Source organism: Lactuca sativa, chromosome 1 (assembly GCF_002870075.4).
Source record: "Lactuca sativa cultivar Salinas chromosome 1, Lsat_Salinas_v11, whole genome shotgun sequence".
Classification (NCBI taxonomy): Eukaryota; Viridiplantae; Streptophyta; class Magnoliopsida; order Asterales; family Asteraceae; genus Lactuca; species Lactuca sativa.
The window spans coordinates 6,650,857-6,669,604 of record NC_056623.2 but is presented as its reverse complement, the minus strand read 5'-3'; the positions used below and the strand labels follow the sequence as shown (position 1 = coordinate 6,669,604).

General features: G+C 33.7%; 2 protein-coding genes across 5 annotated transcripts; both read left to right on the top strand.

The window, feature by feature from the left end:
- The first annotated feature begins 7,111 nt into the window (after nt 1–7,111).
- LOC111875979 (MA3 DOMAIN-CONTAINING TRANSLATION REGULATORY FACTOR 2) lies at nt 7,112–10,760 on the top strand. The gene is made up of 4 exons (XM_023872494.2): nt 7,112–7,380; nt 8,121–8,449; nt 8,598–8,692; nt 8,783–10,760. Exons 2-4 carry the CDS (start codon nt 8,221–8,223, stop codon nt 10,610–10,612), a joined length of 2,154 nt encoding a protein of 717 aa, XP_023728262.1. The 5' UTR covers nt 7,112–7,380; nt 8,121–8,220; the 3' UTR covers nt 10,613–10,760.
- A 1,054-nt stretch (nt 10,761–11,814) lies between these two features.
- Nucleotides 11,815–18,434, top strand: LOC111875980 (uncharacterized). 4 transcript variants are annotated; one of them, XM_052768386.1, is made up of 16 exons: nt 11,908–11,986; nt 12,068–12,127; nt 13,589–13,809; nt 14,507–14,627; nt 14,758–14,830; nt 15,325–15,370; nt 15,714–15,824; nt 16,077–16,158; nt 16,423–16,519; nt 16,660–16,720; nt 16,806–16,936; nt 17,016–17,124; nt 17,217–17,340; nt 17,417–17,524; nt 17,670–17,741; nt 17,861–18,066. In XM_052768386.1, exons 4-16 carry the CDS (start codon nt 14,546–14,548, stop codon nt 17,926–17,928), a joined length of 1,164 nt encoding a protein of 387 aa, XP_052624346.1. In that variant the 5' UTR covers nt 11,908–11,986; nt 12,068–12,127; nt 13,589–13,809; nt 14,507–14,545; the 3' UTR covers nt 17,929–18,066. The 4 variants fall into 4 exon arrangements, with proteins under 4 accessions (XP_052624344.1, XP_052624345.1, XP_052624339.1 ...); XM_052768384.1 differs by lacking the exons at nt 13,589–13,809; nt 17,861–18,066 and adding an exon at nt 18,279–18,434 and having other exon boundaries at nt 11,815–11,986; XM_052768385.1 differs by lacking the exon at nt 13,589–13,809 and having other exon boundaries at nt 11,817–11,986; nt 17,016–17,067.
- Nucleotides 18,435–18,748: the final 314 nt, after the last annotated feature.

The window sequence follows — 18,748 nt, the reverse complement described above, 5'->3', positions numbered from 1 at the left end:
TAAAGGAACCCTAGGGGAGAGAATGAGACGTTTAAATAGGCCCCAAGTCCCGGATTTAGGGTTTTCCTCGCTCAGACCAGACTCGCCGAGTCTCCTTAGCAGACTCGCAGATTCGGTCACTTACTCCTTGACCCGGATCCCGCTCGGACTCGCTGAGTTCCTCCTTGGACTCGACGAGTCGTCCCTTAAACTTAGGGTTTCCTTTCCTTTCTTGGCCTTCCTGACTTTGGGTGTTACAATTTTACCAGAGAAGATGGGTGATCCAGGAAGCATAACTTTACCATGCCAATTCGGGAACCTAGCAACTAGTCATGTGCTAGCCGATTCGGGAGCAAGTGTTATTTTGATGCCCTACTCGTTCTCTAAGAAGCTCGATCTCCCCGAACCAAGATCGTTCTGCATGGTCATCCATTTAGCCAACAAGACCATGACCTTTCCAAGAGGTATATGTGAAGATTTACTAGTAAAAGTTGACAAGTTTGTTTTTCCCGCAGATTTCATTGTTTAAGATATGGAGGAAGACGAACAATTCCCAATCATCCTTGGAAGGCCCTTATTGAGCACCACTCGAGCCTTGGTAGATATTAGAGAGTCCAAACTTACTCTTCGAGTTGGAGAAGAAGCAGTCACTTCTGGAGTGAACATAGCAATTCAACATTCAAGAATAAATGATGACATGACTTTCTCAGTTGATGTTGTTGATGATGTACTTGAAAAAGAGCTATGAGTGTGGAAAGAAACAGAAACTGAGGGTTATATGGTGCTAGGAGAAGGTAACTTTGATGCCGAGCTTGATATACAAGAATTGGAGAAGCTATTAGAGGAAAGAGAGTATAATGAATTGGATTAGGAGACAGAAGAAGCAACACGATGTGGCACATGCAACATGTCGTGGTCAACATTTTTTCCACAATCTGATATTAAAAGTTGCGACAACACGATGTGGAAGAAGGACCAAGTCGTGGTGACTGACGAAAAACCAAAAAATGAGTTGAAGATTCTGCCCAAACATTTGGAGTATGCGTTTTTGGAAAAAGGACAACAAAAGTCCGTTATTATAGCATCTGATCTAACCAAACATGAAAAGGAAAGCTTAGTTGAAGTATTAAAGAAAAGACAAAGCGTCGTAGCATGGAAGATAACCGACATCAAAGGCATTAGTCCCGCCTATTGTTCACATAAGACCAATCTAGAAGAAGGAGTTAAGCCCATAGTACAATGTCAAAGAAAGCTCAACCCAAATATGAAAGAAGTAGTGAAAAAAGAAGTGTTAAAACTTTTAGACGTTGGCATTATATATTCAATATCTGATACCCAGTGGGTAAGTCCGGTACACGTAGTGCCAAAGAAATGAGGAATGACGATGGTTACCAACAAAGACATTGAGTTAATCCCAACAAGAACGGTAACCGGGTGGCGCGTTGGCATCGATTATCAAAAGCTTAATGACGTTACATGCAAAGATCACTTTCCTTCACCATTTATCGTATTCGGTCATCTTTACTATTGTTTTCTAGATGGTTTTTTGGGGTATTTTTCAAATCCCAATTGACCCTCAAGACCAAGAAAATACCACTTTCACTTGCCCAAGTGGGACTTTTCTATATAGACGCATGTCATTTAGGTTATGAAACGCACCAACTACTTTCCAAAGGTGCATGATGGCTATCTTTCATGACATGATCAAGAAATTTATTGAGGTTTTTATGGATGACTTATCGGTTTTTGGGTCCTCTTTTGAAGATTGTTTGTCCAATTTAGACCTAATGCTTGCAAGATGTGAGAAGACTAACCTAGTCCTAAATTGGGAAGAGTGCCACTTCACGGTAAATTAAGGAATTGTGTTGGGACACAAAGTATCAAAATTGGGGATAGAGGTGAATCAAGCGAAAGTTGACACAATAGCTAAATTACCGCCTCCGACTAATGTAAAAGGGGCGAGGAGCTTTCTAGGCCATGTGAGATTTTACCACCGATTCATCAAGGATTTCTCGAAAATTACAAGGCCACTGACTCAACTTCTTTTAAAGGATGCGTCGTTTGACTTTTTCTAAGGAATGTTATGAAGCCTTTCAATTGTTAAATGAAAAGTTGACTAGTACCCCTATTATGATGGCCCTGAATTGGAGTCTTCCTTTTGAGCTGACGTGCGATGCTAGTGATTATGTAGTGGGAGTTGTTTTGGGAAAAAGGCTTGACAGCCATTTTCACCTTATTTATTATGCAAGCAAAACTTTAAACCCGACTCAAGAAAACTACACTACTACAGAAAAAGAGTTGTTCACGGTGGTTTATGCTTTTTATAAATTCCACCCATATTTAGTCTTGTCCAAGACAATTGTTTTTACCGACCATTATGCCCTTAAGTATCTTTTTGCTAAACAAGATGCTACACCAAGACTGGTACGTTGGGTATTGCTTTTACAATAATTTGAAATTGAAATTAGAGATAAAAGGGAATGGAGAACATGGCTGCCGATCACTTATCAAGACTTGAAAACCCGAATTTGGAAGAATTAGAAGAAAACAAGATTGGAGATGATTTTCTTGAGGAATATTGTATGGTTATAGCAGGAAAAGTATCTTGGTATGCAAACATAGCTAACTATTTAGCAAGTGATTATCTTCTAAAAGAATTGACACGTCAACAAAAGACGAAACTATTTTCTGAAGTCAAATATTACTTTTGGGATGAGCCATACCTCTTTCAAAGTTGCACCGACGGAATAATAAGAAGATGTGTGTTCGGGAAAGAAAGTCTTGAAATCATGAAACATTGCCATACCGGGCCCACTAGAGGACACCATGGAGCACAATACACGACGAAAAAAGGTCTTTGATATCGGGTTTTACTGGCCCACTATTTTCAAGGATGCTATTAAATTTGTTAAAGAGTGTGATTCGTGTCAAAGATTGGGAAACATTTCATCCCGAAACGAGATGCCCCAAGATAACATCCAAGTTTGTGAGATATTTGATGTTTGGGTAATTGACTTCATGGGACCTTTTTCCAAAGTCAAGAAGGGATAAGTATATATTAGTGGCTATCGACTACGTTTCTAAATGGTCGGACGCACAAGCATTACCTACTAATGATGCTCGGGTAGTGGTTCGTTTTCTTAAAAATCTATTCTCAAGATTTGGCGTCCCAAAAGATCTTATTGGTGATCGAGGTACCCACTTCGCAAATGATCAGTTCGCTAAGGTGTTACAAGGATTTCGAGTTGGGCCTTGGGCCAAATTCGGGAATGGGTAAAATGGACTATTACCCTATGTTTGGGCTCTTAGCCAAGATTGATATTCCAACGGTTGATTAGTGTTCGTTTATTGTGATAGTTCGGGATTTTCGGTGAGTAAGCAGTCAGTTTTCAGTTCAGTTCGACATTGTGAGGTGAGTTTTCCTCACTATACTCAAAGGTCGAAGGCACAAAAGTCGACCCTTTGGATTGTTATCCTGCTTTATTATTGTTGTGATCTGTTAGATCGATATTCAGGAGAATGTGTTGATGTTGGGTGGGGAAAGTTTGTCCCCAATTATCTTTTTTTCTTTAATAATATATCATTTTTTTTGAAAAAAAAAATAATAATTAATGATATATTGGTAATTTTATATGGCTCCGACCCTTATTTTTTTAACAATGTCAAACGAACATCCAACATAAGGACCGTTGATGTGCTAAATTTTGTCGAAAGAGACTATTAGTTTGTCAGGTTTGTTTCAAATGAATTATCCATATAAAAAAATGTTTCATAAGAAATATCTTATAGAAAAATTAAAAAACATTATTACCATTCGTGAAATTTTATCTATTGGATTTAAAGGCAAATAACCACTTGCAACAAGAAATGTTGCGTTCTTTAAATAAAGATCAAACTATTTTAATATTGATTATTTTGTTATAGCAACTTATCTTTATAACTTTAGAATAAATGAATATAATAATAGACATACTTAATTTGAAAACATAAAAATGCAAATGTTACTTTTTTTTTAGTATGTACTAGTTTATAACCCGTGGACACTACGGATTAAAAAGGTAAAAATAATTTTAATTAAATTATAAGGTAATTATTGAGCAATGATAAAAAAAATTAATAATTTAATAAATTAGGCAATAGATATTACAAATAAATTTTTTGTTTAAGTCTTTGATATGTGTAAAATGGATGAGTGAATTATTGGAAATTTAATTAATGAGTAAAAACCTTAGAATGACAAGTGGCAACTAATTAATGTGAATCTCTAATTGATTGACATGTGGCAAATGTGCTACTCTTTTATTAGGTAGGAAGATTCGAAAGGTAAGTGGCGATTACCTAGACACACACAAATCGACTTTCTTCTCGATCCAGTTCGCTTCTAGTCAAAATGGTCAACACCGGTTCAAGGTTAAATTGGTTTGGTCTCAAACCGATTCTTCAATAAAATTATGTGAACCTTTGCAAACCGGTTCGATTCCTCCCACACCGGTTCGAAATAAACTGATTTAACATAAAATTGACGTATTGGGCTAGTTTAAAAAAGAAAATGGTGAACAAAAGGGGTCCTTTTATATATATATATATATATATATATATATATATATATATATATATATATATATATATATATATATATATATATATATTATTAAGTTAACATAATATAACAATTATTTTTATTATTAAATTACACGTGTGTCATTTTCAATGATTCTTTTCATTTTTGCAACTTTTATATATATATATATATATATATATATATATATATATATATATATATATATATATATATATATATATATATCTTTACTATCTTATAAAAGAAATCCCACTATTTCTAAAAATAGATTGAATATAATAATATTATTTTTTTAAGATGTTGAAATCATTAAGCTAATAGTACAAGTAGTCATCAATAAAATAATATTAAATTTTAACATGTGTTTTGAATCATTATATTTCTCAACAAATTCTATTTCCTTCCCTGAATTTCGGATAATTCAAAATTTGAAACCATCAGAAAATACATGTTGATTCAAATATCCCTCCTGCACATGGCTCTTTCTTAACAGGTTTTTATTTTAATCTTTACTTGTAATTGATTTCATCATTTTTAACTTTTTGTATTTTTATCTTATAAATATATTGGTTGAAGGCTTTATTATATCATGTTTGTTCCTAAAAAGGTTTTTACTATGTTTCTTTAATGTGTTGGCTTTGTAGGTTCAAAGAACTCAACCAAGAGGGCGAGTTAGAGCATTGTATTATCATTAGTTTGTATATTTTGGCATCTTACTTTTGCAATAAAGAACACTTAAACACAAGATTTGACATGATTAAGGTAGTTTGTATATTTTTCATCTTGTTTAGTCTAAAAATGAAACCTTTTTCATCATTGGTCCTTATAATATCAAGTTTCATCACATGAACTTCCTGATTACGGTGATTATTGTCCTTATTATAAGGTTCTATATAGATTTTGTTCAATATTTTAAGGTTTCGAGAACCTAAATCAATATGAATCCCTGAATTACATACCATCGTTGAAAATGTTTTAATTTGTGACCAAACATGGTTTAAAATCACAATGAACAAGTTGACACCTAAGTATTTTGGCCTTCTTAAAGGCTTATTTATCGACTTTTGAATCACAACACCTGATATTCCAAAGGTTTATTTTTATAAACTATTATTTATATATTTTAGCATTTTACTTAGTAGGGCATTAAATTAATAAAGGAATTAAGGAAAACGAAAAAAAAAGATGACGATAAACAGTACAAGTGGTTTGGGTATGTATAAATGGAAGTAATAACCATTTAAGGGGTGTTTGGAAAAAAAGCTTATTGCTTATTAGTTTATTAGCTTATAAGTTAATAAGTAAGTGTAGGGTAACTTATGAAAAAATGACGTATTAGAGGTTCCCACCGGAATAAGTTATTTTAATCCAAACACTTTTTTAACTTATAGTGATGTGGAACCTAATAAGTTGTTTTAAAAAAAGCTTAGCCAAACACCCCCTTAATATGGTATGGTAATGCTTTTGAAAAATAGATGTCATTTAATATTCATTTCTCGAAGTGAACGCAAAATGGTTTTAACTCTAAAGAGATCAAATTATTCGCCGCCCGCCGCTTTGCGCGGGTAGACGGCTAATATATATATATATATATATATATATATATATATATATATATATATATATATATACTGTGAGCTACAACACTTCCCTATTGGGTGCTTAGATATACACTAAATCACATTTGTACTTCTCCCTCTTATATCTTCAAACAATACATCAAACATTTGCCTCGTTAAAAACCTTGCCGGAGAAAACCCTTTGAGACAAAAACTATCGTTGACTGATAAAAGAATACAATATGGATGTGTTGAGCGAAGAAAAATAACCTATAACTCCTTAAAACCTTATTAAAAAAATATCTAAACAGAGGACAGAGGAGTACACAATGGTTAGTGGTTACAAGGGTTAAAGATATTCAAGTGAATATTCCCTCTTATTTCAACTGAAAATTCCTTGAACGAACAAGGTCTTGTTCATGTTCGTTCGTTTAAGTTAGCCAAACAACAAACGAACACGAACGAATAAACGAACGAGATTTTCTTGTTAATGTTCGTTCGTTTAATAAATTACTTTGTTCATGTTCGTTCATTTATGTTCGTGAACATGTTAAACGAACATAAACGAACAAACATAAATGAACAAAGATAAAAAACACAATTGAACATATATAAACATAAACGAACATATAATATAACAATATAATAAAAAAATTGAATATAAATGCATATAAATAAACTTAAACGAACTAACCTAAACGAACATCATAAACAAATGTTCACAAACATAAATGAACGAACGAGACCATTGTTCATGTTCGTTCATTTAACTAAACGAACGATAATTTTTGTTCATATTCGTTCATTTATTAAATAAACGAACATAAGCGAACTTTCCGTCGAACAGTTCACAAACGGTTCGCCGAACGTTCAGTTCGTTTACGGCCCTAACCGGATATATAAAGTATCCAATATTTAATATAATTTTCTTGTTAGTCGGGGAAAGTAGCTAAATTTTGCCACAAATTTTACCTTCCTTAATCTTTGGGGAAAATTCGTGTCTCAAATTCTCTCCCCTTTCCAATGCCCGGTATTTTCTCTTACTTGTTTGAAAATGTAATTCACCTTTTTCTTTATCTCTTCCTACGCTCCAACTTCCCCTCTCAATTTCTTTTCTCTTTTATGCGGACAAATTTCGTTGAGATCTGTTTTTGACATCAGTTATCTGATTCTAAGGGGTTAATCGGTCGTATTAACAAATAATCTGCACACCCGTGTTCTATTTCAAGAAATTTCTGATCGATTATCGTCGATAAGCAGGTAATTCAGGTCTCAACACCTTGGTTTTTTTTATGGGTTTTTATGTGATTTTCTATCTTCGGTTTGATTAATCGTAGTATGTGGTTTCAAAATCGGATTCTTGACTTGAATCATCTAGTGCTGATGCAAAAGTTATTTTGGGCGAATTGAGAGTTCACACAAACCTGTAGTTATTGATAAGATGTTCACCCTTGTATAACTCGAAAGAATTTCAGTGGAGTTATTGTTTCGATCGTAATCTCGATGCTTGCTTGAATACCTCTCTGTTTTCTTATAGGGAATCTTGATTTATAACATTCTTTTCTTATATTTTATGTGCAAACCTGTATTTTTTTTTTTCAATGGCATAACAATCTGTCGTTTAATTTTGAACGATTAGAGCGGTGTTTGGGTATGCGTTTTCAAATTGATGAATCGTAATCTGATAACCAGATTAATAGTTGATTAAAAGTTAGAAATAGTTAGATAAATTTACATTTATGTCTATAATCAGTTCTATCACCACCTCTATTGGTTCTCTAAATATTTTACTATGAATGATCAAAAAATCAAAATCAGAATCGCGTCTTGTTTCATTCTTGATTTTTGATAGGAAATCGTGATTTACAACATTCTTTTATTATTTATTTATTTTTGTGCAAAATCTGCATTTATTTAACTGGCTTAACAATCTGTGGTTTGATTTTTGAACGATTTAGAGGGATATGTGAACCCTCTGACGAAACGTTTTTATTCTGCAGGAACTCGGTGTAGGTGTGGCTGAAGATTCTTGAGGGGAGGTTCCAATTTTCAGCCATTTCCAAAAAATTTGATTCCCTTATTATGATTTAAGAAATAGAAATGGATATGAGTGAAGGGTACAAGTCGAGTGAGCATAAGGAACAACTTCACACTGCTTCAGAAAGTGGGGATCCTTCATTGAGGATTTCCACATCTCCAAAATCACCAAGATCCCCAAAGATTCGTCATGGAAAAGATAGTCCAACCAAAGGGAGCCCCGTCAAAGGAATTAGCCCGAGGAAAAACGACCGCCATTCGCATTCTGGAACTGATGGCCGTCCCAAGAAAGGTACCACGTTTAACGGAACCCGGCGGAATTGGAATTAACAATTCCATTCCATCTCATATTTGATTGCCAAACTGACGCTTGGAATCCTTTGAATTCCATCCTTTTTATAAATAAATTTTGATTGATTCCTTTCTTCCAAAAATGACAGGTGGTTGTGGCGGGAAGGGAACATGGGGAGGAATACTCGATATGGATGATAATCGCTTTGTTGATAGTAACGACCCAAACTATAGTAGTAGTGAGGTACGTCTATCGTCTTTTTTTACCCAGAATAGCAACATACTTACATTTCTTTACCCATAATAGCACCATACTTTCAATAATCTTTTTCAGGAGAAGGATAAAACAGGTGTTAAAAAAGTGTGTCCGAGATTTGAGGGGTACAAGAAAAAGGCTGCAATTATTGTGGAAGAATATTTTGCCACTGACGATGTGATCTCAACTGCAAATGAATTAAAAGACCTTGAAATGCCAAGTTACAGCTACTATTTTGTAAAGAAACTCATTTCCATGGCTATGGATCGACACGATAAAGAAAAAGAAATGGCGGCTGTTCTTTTATCCTCTCTCTATGCTGATGTCATCGATCCGCGTCAAGTCTACAAAGGTTTCCGGAAGCTTGTAGAATCTGCAGACGATCTGATCGTTGATATTCCAGACACGGTCGATGTTCTCGCATTGTTTGTGGCCCGGGCAGTCGTAGACGACATACTCCCGCCCGCATTCTTGAAAAAGGAAATGGAGGCTTTGCCGGGCGGGTCCAAGGGCATAGACGTAATTAAACGAGCTGACAAAGGGTATTTGTCGGCCCCACTTCACGCGGAAATTATCGAGCGGCGGTGGGGCGGCAGTCGGAATAAAACCGTGGAGGATGTGAAAGCGAAAATCGATAATTTGTTGGTTGAGTACGCGGTGAGTGGGGACAAAAAAGAAGCAATCCGATGTATTAACGATTTGAAAGTCCCGTTTTTTCATCATGAGATTGTGAAACGCGCGATTATTATGGCGATGGAACGGAAAAAAGCCGAGGGGAAGCTTCTAGATTTGTTGAAAACCGCTTCGGAAGAATGTTTGATAAATTCAAGCCAAATTTCAAAAGGGTTCACGCGAATTATTGACACGGTTGATGATTTGTCGCTTGATATACCAAACGCGAAGGAACTTTTACAGTCGTTGATCTCGAAGGCGGCTTCTGAAGGGTGGTTGTGCGCGTCGTCTTTAAAAGCGGTATCGTTTCATCCCGAAAAGAAATTGGTGGAAGATAGTATTGTGAAGGCGTTTAAAGCGAAAGCACAATCGATAATTAAAGAGTATTTTTTGACGGGGGATGTGTTGGAGGTAAATAGTTGTTTGGAATCTGAAAACCTTTCTTCGTTTCCGGAGTTGAAAGCGGTTTTCGTGAAGCGGTTGATTATGTTGGCGATGGATCGGAAGAAACGGGAAAAGGAAATGGCGTCGGTTTTGTTGTCTTCTTTATATTTTCCGGCGGATGACGTGGTGAACGGATTCACGATGTTGATTGATTCCGCGGACGATATCGCCCTTGACATTCCGGTGGTGGTGGAGGATCTTGCCATGTTTTTGGCCCGTGCGGTGGTGGACGATGTTTTAGCGCCGCTACATTTGGAGGAGATCGGCGGCGATTTGTTACGGCCGGATTCCGTCGGAAACAAGGTGTTGAAAATGGCGCGGTCTCTTCTGAACGCGCGGCTTTCCGGGGAGCGGATCTTGCGGTGTTGGGGAGGTGGCGGGAGTTACACGAACGGGTGGGCGATTGAGGATGTGAAAGATCAGATCGGGAAGCTTTTGGAGGAGTTTGAATCGGGTGGGGATAAACGTGAAGCATGTCGGTGTATATCGGAATTGGGGATGCCATTCTATCATCATGAGGTTGTGAAGAAGTCGTTGGTGACGATTATTGAGAAGAAGAATGATCGGCTTTGGAAGTTGCTCGAGGAGTGTTTTAACACGGGATTGATAACTCCGATTCAGATGACCAAAGGATTTGGGAGAGTGGCGGAATCGCTTGATGATTTGAGTTTGGATGTGCCCGATGCTAAGAAGCAATTTGGGTCGCTTGTGGAAAGGGCCAAAGTGGAAGGCTGGTTGGATTCATCGTTTAGTTTCAACAACAAAGTTTTGGAGAATGGGCATCGTTCTTGAATCCGAGTGATGATGATTGAATCGTTTGTAGTATTAGTTGAGAACAGAAAGTTTTGGAAAAACCGGGAATAAAGGATTCCAAATGTTATGTAGGTAACTGTATGAGCAAGGTGAATTTGATATGAAACAAACACATTTCTTTAACAAATTTAACTGTTCTTTAGTTGATTTGATTTATGTTTTTTAATTAAATTGCTAAAATTAAAAATGATTGGTAACATAGAATATTGGTGGAATTAAGGATATGTTCGGCAATGAGCTGTAGAGGTTTTTTTAGGAGCTTTTAATTTCTTGTAGAAAAAACTCGAATTCAAAGGAAAATTTTCCTTTAGGATTATTTTAAAGTTTTATTGTAAATAATAAATTCATAATTATAAAATTACTTCCGGTAGCTTTTAAGATTTTTTTTTTAAAGTTTTTAGTTTTTTATATTTTCTCATTTGACATGTTACAAAAACTTACAATTATTTTTGCTGAATAATTTCAAATAAATAAAAACTATAATTTCTAGCTAACAACTAGTTGTGACACACATACTCGTATATACGAGATGTTTTTAAAACCGATTCAGAAGCAAAGACCAAACTCAAACATGGAACAATATATTTTTTTATGATTAATTTACAATAATCAAGAACACTTAAGTATCTTATTCATAATGAATAAGTTTGGTCTTGAATGGGAATGATTTAGATCAAAGGAGGCTTTATGTGCTCATATTAGATCTTCTAGTTCCAATTTGAATAATCCTAACCAGCAAAACAATAATTCGATAAAACTCGAAAAATCATATTTCAGGAGTTGAGACTTTTACGATGTGTGAGTATCTATCAATATTTATCAACATAATTACGGTAATATGGATACGTTTGTTTTTTATATGATGCATTTAATTGTGACCACATGTATTATAAATTTATTATACAGATATTAACAAAACTAACTATTTTAAACCATGTAATTAACAAAATGACTATATTTTTTACAGTTTTAAAAAATACGACTTCTATCCTGAAAAAAAAAAACAAAGAATAAAATGAAAAGGAAAATAAATTTGTGGGAAGAAAGAAAACTTTTGTAATTCAAAAGTGAAAGGAGAAAAGATGTAATTTAAGCTAATTGGAATTTTTCAAAGTGAAAGGATCAAATATGTAATTAAAATCGAATTTGGAATTGCGAAACTCTTACAAGTACCCATTTATTCATTTAAAGTCTCGCTCTCGCATTTTGTCAAACACTTGAGCTGCAAAAAGAGAGGGAAGGAAAATAGGGAGAAAACGAGCCTCCGAGCATCCTTCCCATTCCATGGAGAACCAAAGTGAGCTCATCATAGAGTTAAGATCTAAGTTGTCTTCTAGTGAAAACAGAGTAAAGGTACATTGATTTAGTTTTTCGATGTATTATTTTTGTTTTTTGTTACCTGTATTCGTTTTTAATTTTTTGATTCATCCCCAGGAACTGGAAGCAGCGAATGCGAAATTAGCATCACTTGTTTCTAGTTGTATCTGCCACAAGGTTAGCCCTCGGTTTCGTTACGACCGTTTTGTATTTCCTTTTTGTTTGTTTGGTCTATCTGCAAGTCGTGGTTCTTTTAGGACAACCGAAAAGGGAAAAATCCTTGCCACTGGAGGCGAAACAAGTTTTCATTTTTTTTTAATTGCAATTTAGTTCAATTTAAGGTGTTTGAAGGATTTAATTTGGTATAGGCATTTTAAACAATATGGTCAGGTTTTGCTTGCTCTTTGCAATGGCAAACAAGTAACAAGTTGTGACTGTCATAACTGGTTTTTCTCAAAGTAAAAGATGAGTACACACATCTTAGGATTCCTAGCATATAAATTGCAAGTACTCCATCAGTATAAAGTGTGAAGCTACTTGGCAAAAAACCTTGAGTTCATAAATTGATATGAATGTATTATTTTTATATTAAAGAATGGTAACTATAATACAACTAGTGCTTTTGCATAGATTTGGGTATGCACAATATAAAACAAGCACAAGGTAGTTTGGAATTCTGGGATCTTTCAAGTTACTCAAAACAAGTTTATCTCTAATCTAAGTTCAGGCAGTGAGAATAAGAATCTTGGTGACGGTAGGCGTAGGACTAGGAATGTGTTTTCAGGAATTTCTTATTTAGTTGAGCTTCAGGGAATTGTTTTTATCTCACAGTTGCTCTCTACATATGCAACATGCAATACATATTTCTTCAATGTCCATCAAGATACAACTTGTAAATATAACATAAGACTCAAGCAAATGGAACTCATGCAAACATATGAATGCAATCTATGAAATGTATGGTCATTTGTTAAATGATTCATTTGATGTGTGATCCGTTTTAGAAATAACATGTACTCACCTAGTTCTTGAACAATGAATTCAAGTATATCTCCTTCCTACTTCTACTGTTCGTCACCCCATGACCAAGTTTAATCTACACGACTTTCCATGTTACAAATGTAAAGCTATGCAACACCAGCATATCACCTTCTTCCCCAGTTCGTGATATCCTCCATAACATCAATAAGTATGATCCTAATTACCCATTTTCTTGATTAGGGAACCAATACTTGTTCATAAACGAGTATTACAATGTTTTAACATTATAACCATCCATTAATCATCCTATTAATCCCATTTTTACCAATAATCTTAAGTATGGAAAAAACTACCCGAAACCCTCCATTAATTCTTAATTTCATCATGAATTTCACTTGTGATCGATCTCCCAAACGACCCCCAAGTGATTTCTAATGTTAGGGTGCGTTTGGCACAGAGAAATGGAGTGAGAGAAATGTAATTCATTCCATTTCACTTGTTTGTTTAACACCGAGAATGAAGAAACGCGGAAAAAATGATTTGCATTTCCAGAATTTCCATTCTCCATGTTGGTAGAGCGAAAATATACGTTGCTATTTTTCAAAGTGTATAGCCTTAAGAAAACAAATCCAACTTATTTTTGTAATTTTCATGTAGACTCATAAAGGTGCTGCTTGTGTTCGCGACAAACCATGTATGCATTGCAACAAACATTGTATAATCTTCAGTAAGGATAAAGCTAGTGGTAATCAGGCTATTGATCTTGGAGATGAAGATGTTGCTGAAGAGACAAAAAAAACTTCACCTTCACCTATTGATGTTGAAGGGTTTGGGAATGTTCCTATGTCTCAAGGACCAACTGCTAGTCTCCAGTAAACGTAAAAGAAACAAAAGTCTTGAAGTTGGTAGCTTTTATATGAAGGCATCAAAAGACATAAATGAGACATTGGAAAAGTTTGGTGATAAACTTAATGAGACCATAAACAATATATGATTTGAATTTTGATGAAACTTATAACAATGAAAAAACATTTAAAATACAATTCATTCATATATTTTCAATCAAATATTATACATCAAAAACAAAAATATTTAAAGTCAAAGTTGAAGAATAAATACTTCAAAAGTCAAATGTGGACAATTAATTTGGGACAGAGGTAGTATATGTTAATTGACTATTATAAAAAAATAATTGAGAAAACGAAATATTAGAAATACCAAAAATACATAATATGATAACTAAATATGTAAATCATAATGGTATTATTGTAAAAGATTGATGTTTGAGAAAGATAAACTGATAAACATGGTAAGAAAATTCATTTCCAGTTTATTGCTTTATACAACCAAACAAGGGGTACATCATGAGTTCTATTTATAGGTGAGATCAAGTGGTTAATTAATAACCCAATCGACTTAATTTGACCTTTAATAACCATTTGACTTTATAAAGTGTCATTGTCGTTTTGCACCCTTTCTTATATATAATATTTACACATGTGTGCCAATGCCATCCATCTTACTAAGTATTTGTAAGAACAGCAGATTGAAAGTTCCTTTTTCACCCTTGTGCAGGTGGAGGAGAATTTTGATTCTCATCTGTCAGACAAAAATATGTTGGCTGAAAAAATGGAAAAGTTGAAGCAAGGAAACTCTGTTGAGAATGGAAAAAGGAAACCAAAGAAGAAATTGTCAGGTCTATCTTTGTTTTGTATTAGTTATACTCTAGATTGACTTTTGTTGACTTTTGAGAAGTCATTTTGTTACTGGCATTTCAGTACTATAACCTACTACTGTCTTGTTCATGAAATGTACTCTTTCTACAGGTTATAGCTTCAACTCCATGAATCATCACTCACAGAGACTTGTGGCTCTGAAAATTATGTATTTCGGTCAGAGGTATATGAAAATGTTGCTTTTATCTAACCAGTTTTCTCTATGATTCTCCTTGGAAGAACTTTGGTTTACAATGTGTAATAAGGACTTGCATAGAAGGTTGTAAATAACATGTTTTTTAAATGCAAGAAATCACAACGTGCTGCCATTTATTAATGTGAAAATATATTTGTATAATTGGGTAGGTTTTTTAAAGTACAATGATGTAACAGGAAGAAATGAACGTACACTGATCAATGAAAATACAATGATATTTATTGTGTTTAACTCTATTTTATTTTCACCCTAAAACTGTAACATCATTCGTTTAGGTTAATTGTATGTATATATATGACAAAGGGTATTAAAAAGTTAAAAACAATCAGTTATATACACTATACAGACATTTAGTTAGTGACTTTGTTATTGTACTCATATATCAAAGCCTAAAATTACCATATGCTGCCTTTATGTATGTTGTTATTGAGTATTGACACTTGCCATGTCTAACATGTCAGGTTCTATGGTTTTGCATCAGAAGCTCAGATGGAGCCAACTGTTGAGGTAGGTTTGTGGATCTTTGACTTAATGTACTTGTTAGTATTTTAGTTAGTATTTAAATGTGGATTTTGATTCAGTTTGGATCAAAAAATTACAGGATTAGGGTAGAGAAAAGGAGAAATTATATTCAATCTCCCCTGTTTAGGGTAAGGTTCTCTGTAGAGAGAGAAAGTACAAGTAAAAATGTAAATGACAACCACTACACTCTAAAACAGAAAGACCATTATACCCCTGTGTTGATCCAACCTAAATTGGAAGTCTAAATGATCAACCTAACTTGAATTTAGATAAAATAGTATGTGCAACTTATTTGACATATATGATTTTGTATTATTTGTTTCATGAGTCTGAATTGTTCAAAGCACTTGAAAAGACGAGACTTGTACTTGGTGACAAGAAGGATTTGCAATATTCAAGATGTGGTAGAACAGACAAGGGTGTTTCTTCTGTAGGGCAAGTAAGTTGAATAAAGAAGTAAGTTTCATATGCTTCAATTATTCTTTTATAAAAATAAATCAAAATCATATTATCCAAACACTAATAAAAAACCTACTTATATTTGGATCTGCATTATGTGACTGCTATCATAATTAGGTTTTGGTGTTTGGTATTGTAGATAACAATTTTTTAATTTATTTATAAGAAAATATTATAGCTGAAAGAAAACAAATTCACATGTTTTAATTTTTCAATTATGATAATTGTTTAGGTTGTTGCTTTACTATTGAGGTCAAAGCTTAAGGAACATGGAGGCAATACCTCTGAGGAATTTGTAGACAAAAGGCCAGAAGGTCAGATACATTTCTTTGTGATAAATTTCTACACAGCATTTTTCTTATTAGTACATTGTACTTTGAAAATATATATCAAATTATATCAGTGAAAATTGTTTTTTTTTTTTTTGTATTTGGGTAGGTTTTTCAAAGTAGAATGTTTTAATGGGAAAAAATTAACATATACTCAGAAGTATGTTGCTATTTAACCCTAAATTATTTAAATAGTTTAGACCTTATAGTCTTTTTTTTTTTTTTTTTTTTTTTTTTTTGTGTATTCAGAGGAAGAGCTGGATTATGTAAGAATATTGAATGGAGCTCTCCCAAATGATATTCGAGTGATGGGCTGGTGTCCTGCTCCTGATAATTTTAGTGCAAGGTTTGTTTTCCAAATTTGTATCTTTGAGTTTTAATCAACTATATCTATTTACTATTTTTTAGTAGTAGCTTTTTAATTTTTATGAGTTTATTTGTAAAAGTAAAAGGTTGATTGATTCATTGTGGCTTGGTTGTTTGCAGGTTTAGTTGTCTGAGTAGGGAATACAGATACTTCTTTTGGAGGGAAAATTTAAACATATTGGTATGCTAACTTATAAATGTAATTTATGTCTTGGTCTTGCTGCTGGAATAATGAAATGTTTTTTTTTTCTAAAAAAAAAAATCAGGAAATGGAGAGTTCATGTAAAAGGCTGATTGGGGAACATGATTTTAGGAATTTTTGTAAGATGGATGCTGCGAATGTGCATAATTACAAGCGTCGTATAACATCATTCGATATATGTCATTGCAATGGAAGGTTTGAATTCAAACACATATCCAAAATTAAAGATTATTAAAAAAAATGTTTATTGTTATTTATTCTTTTTGAGTTACAGTGATGAGCTGTGGTTTATGAGAATCAAAGGCAGTGCTTTCTTGTGGCACCAGGTTCGTTGCATGGTTGCTGTGTTGTTCTTGATTGGCCAAGGTCTTGAATCACCCGATGTGCGTAACTTTTATTGATTTGAATTTTGTTTAAGTTGGAATGACATTAATTTTTTTTTTTTTTATTATTATTATTATATAAATATGTTTAGGTTGTGGATGCTTTGCTTGATGTTAAAAAGACGCCTAGGAAACCTCAATACAAAATGGCTCCAGAGATTCCATTAGTTCTGCGATCTTGTGAATTTGAAGGTCTCAATTTTATGTGCTCCTCAGGTACTACTTTTTTAGTTTATAAAATAAAATCCCTTCATTGAAATTTGTTGAATTATATTTTGACTTTTAAGAGCAGATTCCAGGCGAGCATTGCAGTTGCATTTAGAGAAGGAATGCCAGACATACAAACTCCAAGCTGCAATTTTCCATCAGGCTCTGCTTAATCTTTCAACCATTCAAGATGGTATTGGTGCTCTTAACATAACATTTTGAGTTATATTATATGCAAAAGACATAAATGCCCTTCCTTGTCTGCCTCATCTCATCATCTATTGGTCCTTCCTTCCTTCCTTCCTATAGAAGATGGTGATATTTTTTCATGTGTGCAGATGTGAGTATAACAAGTAAGACGAAAAAGAAAGTTTCTTCTCATGTTCCTCTTATGTCACGTCCTACTGAGCGTAAGTCCCTTCTGTAATTACTTAATTAATTAATTGCATCTCATTAGTTTCTTATTTGGCTCATTTAACTTATAATAATCATATGTTATGTTATTAATAATTTGATATTCATTGTACAGCATCTTATAATGAGCGGCGTGCTAAATTATTAACTTATGCTTTATCCAAGAAAACATTACAAGAATAACTATAATTTATTCTTTATATTGTCATTCTTGTAGCTTGTGTTAGCTTGGTTTGTTTCTTCTCATGGAATAGATTATACCGACTAAATGTGTTTAAGAGATAGGGAATATAATTAGAGTGCATCATTATTTAAAGAGAATTTTTGATTGTTTTTATTTTCTTGATTTTCATGTCATGAGCAAAGGCTTTTTGAAGGAATGGGTTGGGTTTTAAACTTACATTGTAATTTTTTTTCTTCTTCACTCAACTCTTAAATTTTTGGGAATTTTATGTTTCCAAAAACTAACTAATTTTATTTTTGTGGAAAATGTCACTATATGGTAATTAAATCTCGGAATTGTTTTCTATTAGGTGTATGTTGCACACGAATGAAGTTGTATGGTGAAAATCATGACAATGTATGTTATGAATAATGCAAATAAAAGTGTATGGTAAAACTATTGACAATATATATTGTTTGAAAATATGAGTAATTATCCTATTAAATTTTCAATAGTTAATCGGCTTGGAAGTTTTTTATATTATTTTTTATTAAGACTGCTTGGTATGCGCAACGCCAGAAGGCGTTATCGTGATTTGGCACCCAAAAAACACTGTCATGATGGCTTAAACACCGCCCCCAGGGTGTGTTATTAGGTGTTATGGTAGTCGTCGTTATCATGGCAAGTTGGCAACAAGAGGTAATGTCATTTTAAATGTGGAAAATCAATTGGTTACAGACTTACCTTATGAGTTAGGACCACAAGTCCAAATATCAATACATTTAAAAATAAAAAATATATTTTTTTTTATTAAAAATATAAACGGGTTGGCGGGTCAAC

Bases quoted from the DNA above. Each gene is read 5' to 3' on its own strand.
- LOC111875979 (XM_023872494.2), top strand. From the start codon at position 8,221: ATGGATATGAGTGAAGGGTACAAGTCGAGTGAGCATAAGGAACAACTT. The intron at 8,450-8,597 runs GTACCACGTTTA...CAAAAATGACAG, and splicing joins TGATGGCCGTCCCAAGAAAG to GTGGTTGTGGCGGGAAGGGA. The intron at 8,693-8,782 runs GTACGTCTATCG...AATCTTTTTCAG, and splicing joins CAAACTATAGTAGTAGTGAG to GAGAAGGATAAAACAGGTGT.
- LOC111875980 (XM_052768379.1), top strand. From the start codon at position 11,918: ATGGAGAACCAAAGTGAGCTCATCATAGAGTTAAGATCTAAGTTGTCT. The intron at 16,159-16,422 runs GTCAGATACATT...TTGTGTATTCAG, and splicing joins TGTAGACAAAAGGCCAGAAG to AGGAAGAGCTGGATTATGTA. The intron at 17,525-17,669 runs GTATTGGTGCTC...TCATGTGTGCAG, and splicing joins TCTTTCAACCATTCAAGATG to ATGTGAGTATAACAAGTAAG.